The sequence below is a fragment of the Anopheles ziemanni genome, chromosome 3 (assembly GCF_943734765.1).
Source record: "Anopheles ziemanni chromosome 3, idAnoZiCoDA_A2_x.2, whole genome shotgun sequence".
In the NCBI taxonomy this organism is placed as follows: Eukaryota; Metazoa; Arthropoda; class Insecta; order Diptera; family Culicidae; genus Anopheles; species Anopheles ziemanni.
In genome coordinates this window covers 23339323-23344805 of record NC_080706.1, presented here as the reverse complement: position 1 = coordinate 23344805, position 5483 = coordinate 23339323, and the positions used below count along the sequence as shown (strand labels likewise).

Genomic DNA, 5483 nt, shown 5'->3' with positions numbered 1-5483 from the left:
ATATTTACGATCGAACATTACTCGCCTTTGGGGCGGGGGCCGTTTCAAAAACTTTCAATTCAATGTTTTTCTTAGCCGTTCGTCGTCTTTTCTAGTGGAACACTTTTTGTTAATTACAACGCTCTAGGTAATCGTTCTGTTTAGAAACGGTTGAAGATTTTCTTTAAAAAATCATAAACATTCCTTTCTGTACGGCGGGCACCACCTGTTACGTCCACGATCGTGCATGTTTTTGTTCGGTTTCATCTTTTATTTTTTTTATCAAAAACGATCGAGCCTACCGCTAGCAAAAATGTGGCGTAACCGAAACAAATATTCCTCCGTTTCTCGTGCATTTGTTTGCCGCGTGTATCGAATCGACTAATGGAAAACAAATGAGTATCCTTACGTTCGTCCGCCGGTTGAGCGTTTGCAAGGCGCTAATTTAAATATTTGTAAAAAAGCACCTATCGAATCAACCCTAACGAGCCCCGGTCCCGTTTTTGGCTTCCGATGTGTGTGTATGTATGTTTTTTTTCTCGACATTCTTTGCACAAGGGAAAAGTTTCTTCCATCCAGGCGGCGGCGGAGGAGTGGTTTGAACTTTAAAAAACATCTAACCGAATAAAAAAACAACACCATACGAGGTCGTAATCGTGCGTGAGCGGCTTAATTGATTTTAAATTTACAAGTAATTACCACATAATTCAAATAGAAGCAATTTATTTGCCGCTGAGCTTCCGTGGTCAAACCCCCTGGGGAAGGGTGAGAAGGGAAGAGCAAAACGGTACGAAAAAAGGTAAATTCGATAGAAGTAGAAGAGCGGCCTGGTATGGACGATAAAAACGTTTCTTTCCAATGGACACAAAAAAAATGAAGTAAAACACAAACTATCCATTACCAACACCGTTTTCTGCATCTCAAGATGGCTAATGTGGTCGTCGGAACAGTTTAAAACAAAATGCTGCCCTAACGGGAGCTGGATCGAAGGAATCATTAAATTTTCCTCAAATCATTATCCACGATAGAACGTAAATCCATAATTAATCATGTAATTTACCTAAACCATTCCTGACCGACAGAGCAGCGTCCGTTTTTTGTACGGGAATCGCGGCGATCTTATTCTCCATTTCTGTTTCTCCTGCAGCAAACTTTTGTTGGAACGTTTTAAAATATTTCCTTCTGGTCGACCCCGGTTGGCACCACTACAAGCGCACGAGCGCGCCAACCCGCACCGATATATGGTGCGGCGTCGGGTGGGAAAAGCGCCGGGAAAACGAGACTCTCGTTAAAAGCGAGCAGGAATTGCAAAAAAGGCAAATATTTGTCGGAATAAATCCGTATTTGCGTTCGCGCGAGCCCGAGGTATTTACTGGGTAGCCTTTGCTCGAACCAAACACCACTGTACATAGCGTGTAAGCCACACCTCTTCGGCCACACGTCGATGCGATGGTGTGTGCGCGGGTATGTACGGACGCAGCAGTCCACGCCCTTTACCCAGCGTTACTGGGCTTGCGATGGTATTGGTGGGTAGGCAATCGTGTCCATTTTGCTTCAATGGCCATTCATGGGCCCCGGTCGGGCTGGTTACATTTTCTCCTCCACTCACGACGTCCGAAGTGTCAGTCTTGCAACAGCAACCGTTCGGAACGGACGTGCTAGAGAAACGCGTGTCTGTCTGTCAGTTTGCTTCAAGGACGCTTTAACATTGACTTGCGAGTGAATTAAACGAGCTAGAGTGAAATCGAACTACCGTCAGCTGTTTGTCAGCGCGAAGGACATTCGTAAACGAACGGCCGGAGTGCTTAGCTACGTGTCAGTTGGAGTAAACAACCGCGTGTACCGTGTGTGTTGTGTAGAAGAATCAGCTCAGATCAGTGTCAGATCAGTGAGTGACAAAGCGGAAACATGCCACGACCATCACGGGATTCGTACGGCGACCAGAAGCCACCGTACTCGTACATCTCGCTGACGGCGATGGCGATCTGGTCCTCGCCGGACAAGATGCTCTCACTGAACGACATCTACCAGTTCATCACCGATCGCTTCCCGTACTACCGCACCAACACGCAGCGCTGGCAGAACTCGCTGCGGCACAACCTCAGCTTCAACGATTGCTTCATCAAAGTCCCCCGGCGTCCGGATCGGCCCGGCAAGGGCGCCTACTGGACCCTACATCCGAAGGCGTTTGACATGTTCCAGAACGGCAGCCTACTCCGACGGCGAAAGCGTTTCAAGCTGCATCAGACCGACAAGGAGTGTCTGAACGAGGAGTTCATTGCGCTGGCCAACATGAACCGCTTCTTCATGGCGCAGAGTGGTGCCCCGACGTATCACCATGACGCAGCGACCTCCTACTATCCGCCCCTGTCGGAACCGCTCGGTGCCAGTCTCTCGCCGGGCATGATGTACGCACCGATCTCGCCACCACTGTCTCCGCCGGAGGATCTCGGCGGTTCCGGAAGTTTGCAGCTGGGAGGTAGCCCCTCGGGCTCGGAGTCACCGGTGGCGAGTCCGGTTGGAATCCCGCCGGTACCGCTAACGGTGGCATCCGCACCTTCCGTCACCAGCACAACCACCACCGTCAGCAATCCGCCCAAACCAAAGCGATCCTTCACCATCGAGAGTCTGATCGAGCCGGACAGTGCGTCCGATTCGGAGGAGAGCAGTGCCGAACAGCGGACGACCCAGCAATACCATCACCATCAGCAGCAGCAACAGCTAGAGCAGCTGCGCCATCTAAGCCAGCAGCAGCTGATAAGCAACATCTCGGCGTTCAACGAGTACGCGGCCGCCATGCAGCACCATCACCATCAGCAGCAGCAGCAGCAGCACCAGCAGCACCATCAGGTGGCCGTGGCCGCCGCAGCAGCCGCCGCTGCCGCCGCCCTCGGCAGTCCCTACTCCGGCGTCCCGATCCATCCGCTTCTGCTACCGCTCGGCAAGATGCAGTCGCCGGCCGCCAACTACTTCCTGCACTCGGGCGCCGCGTCCTATCACCATCCGCACCACCATCACCACCATCACCACATGCAGGTCATGCACCTGCAGCCCTCGCTGAACCCCTCCTCAGCGACCGGCACTCACCATCTCCACGCACACGAGCTGGCCCATCAGGCTCTGCGGCCAGAGCCTCCATCGCTAGCCATTGCCTAACCCCTCCAAGCAGGGTCTCCGGGCAAGCAATAGACGATCTCCAATGGCAACTCGTGCGTGTGTGCTTGTGCGTATGTTCCGTGGCCAAAATCCCACCGACGACAGGACAACAGACGACAACGCGCCCGAACCACTTTAGCGCTCCCACGGGTGATCGAAAGGACGCAGCCGGGTCCTCGATGGCAGCGGACTTTGACTGAATGTGATGTTTTTTTTATTTAGTTAATTATGAGTCTATGTTTAATGCGCGATAAATAGTGTTTAGTTCGTAGTAAAAAGAGTATTTTTCTTTAAACGATGTTGAAAGAGAGCGAAAGAGTGGATGAAAAAGTACGTAAATAAATCGTTTATTTTCCTCACACGGAACAAATGAAAAACGCCGTCGGTAGTTTCTTATTTCACCTACCTTTAACATGGGAGGGTTGTTGGGGTACTGATAGTATGTGTATGTTCTCGTAGTCGTTTTCTTATAGTCGTTCATTTACTCTTTTAAGACCCTTCTTATACTGTGCTTGAAAGTAATCCTGGAGCCATGGGAAGTTTATTTCTTTTGGTCCCATTCATCGTTGTTTCGTTTTCCTCAATCTTTTCGTTTTGGTTTGCAATATAAAAAAGGGAAAACCTATTTTTAAACACTCTATTCTCAATTGTTGATTGATGTAGATATCAAACTCATTACGTGAAAATGCTTTCTTTCCTGGAAGCAACCGTATTTACGACCCAATTTGCAAAGATTGCTAAATTGATCCTGCCATTGTGTTTATACAAATAACTTTCAATTGGAAGCCAGAGGTAAACACTTTGAGTTGATCGTGTTTCCACGACTTAATGAATTCTCCGGTGTCCGCAACCCGTTTCGCCACAAAGTAGGCAAAAGGGTTTTATGATAGAGGTAATCGTTGCCATACGTATCTCCATTCAATAAACTACCTAACGATTGAAATCTACCCCCACCGTATTCCGTTTCTCAGGCTGCTATCCCACCCCCCAACAAATTACCCGTCTTTTCCACCATTCAATTGCACCCAAAAACGTTCCGATGCTACCGAACTGCAGATGAGCCATCATAAAGTGCCCGTCTGCACTAAAATAACATAATCATAATCTCGCTAGCGACGTAAGGTGTCACCGGTGTGGTGGAATTTTATGAATGGAAATCCAGCGCTTCATTCAGCTTGCAAAGCAAGCCTCAGAGGACGCGCCCTGGCCACCGGTTGGAAAACAAAAACAGCGACAGGTTCGGTTGGTTGGGTTTGTAAATATGAAAAGGATCACACAGGAAGCAATAAGATGTGGGCCCGAGAGTGCAACGCACGGCTAGGGTCGTTAAACAAACGGAAATCCTTGCCCGATGGAAATATAATTAAAATAAACACCAGCCACATTTGACGCCCTCCATTACTCGGTTTCGTATTTTTAGTGCACCGTTGTTTTGGAAATCGATAATCACCAGTCTTTAATACTGTGTGTTCCTACCTGACCGAAGGATATTTCTTGTTGGGGTCGCGGAAAACTGAACCAGGGTACCCGAATTGTAGCAGGTAGATCGAGGAAAGTGAATGTTTTGTACCAAACGGAAGGGGTGGTTTAATGTCCTTTTTCGTATGTGCATGCAGAGAATATGCATTTTCGAACGGATCGATGAATGGCAAACGATGTTCGTTCGTTCACGTTCGTCGGGAATTTCCATTGACGAAAATAACTGATCTTTTTGTCAACTCTAGCCCTGGCAGGAAGGTAGCAATGCAGTAAGTACTTTAGTTACATCAGTAAGGAATGAAAATGTTGCCCGAACACTGTACAATAATAGATGAAAATCCATTTGAATGTTATGCACCTTATAATACTTATCAATCATTCAACATGAGCTATTCGAAATTTTGTTCATGTAGACTATTTTTAAAAAATACATGATGATTACCAGAAGTAATGCTGAATATTAAAATTTTCGGTTTATTTTGGGTTTTGTCATAGCATATTTCAAATATTCATAAATGTAAGTGATAAAATTTAGTAATCTCAACTACACATTTACTTGAAGAATTGAAGATTAAGTTAAAAAAAACACTCGTAAATTAACGAAACACTTTACAAATCCCTTGAGTTTAAACGTGTGCTTCATCGTTCGTTTCAATCAATGTCGCATGTATGCTTGAATACCATAGAAACACCACCACTCAGCATAAAGAATCCATTTTCCAGTGGGTTTGCGTGATTCGCGGATTGATTTTATGCAAAACTGCTTGTCCCGCTGCCGAACGTTCGTTTTTCGCGTGACACTTTCACGCGGACGCGGGGGTTCGGGAAAGAGTGACATGTTTGAATTTGATTTCTGACTTTGTTTATTT

General features: G+C 47.1%; 1 protein-coding gene across 1 annotated transcript; it reads left to right on the top strand.

The window, feature by feature from the left end:
• Positions 1–1887: 1887 nt before the first annotated feature.
• LOC131288112 (fork head domain-containing protein FD4-like) lies at positions 1888–3135 on the top strand. Its single transcript, XM_058317222.1, has one exon. It carries the CDS (start codon positions 1888–1890, stop codon positions 3133–3135), a length of 1248 nt encoding a protein of 415 aa, XP_058173205.1.
• The last annotated feature ends 2348 nt before the right edge of the window (positions 3136–5483 follow it).

What these genes read in the sequence shown, in the direction of transcription:
- LOC131288112 (XM_058317222.1), top strand. Translation starts at nt 1,888, where the DNA reads ATGCCACGACCATCACGGGATTCGTACGGCGACCAGAAGCCACCGTAC.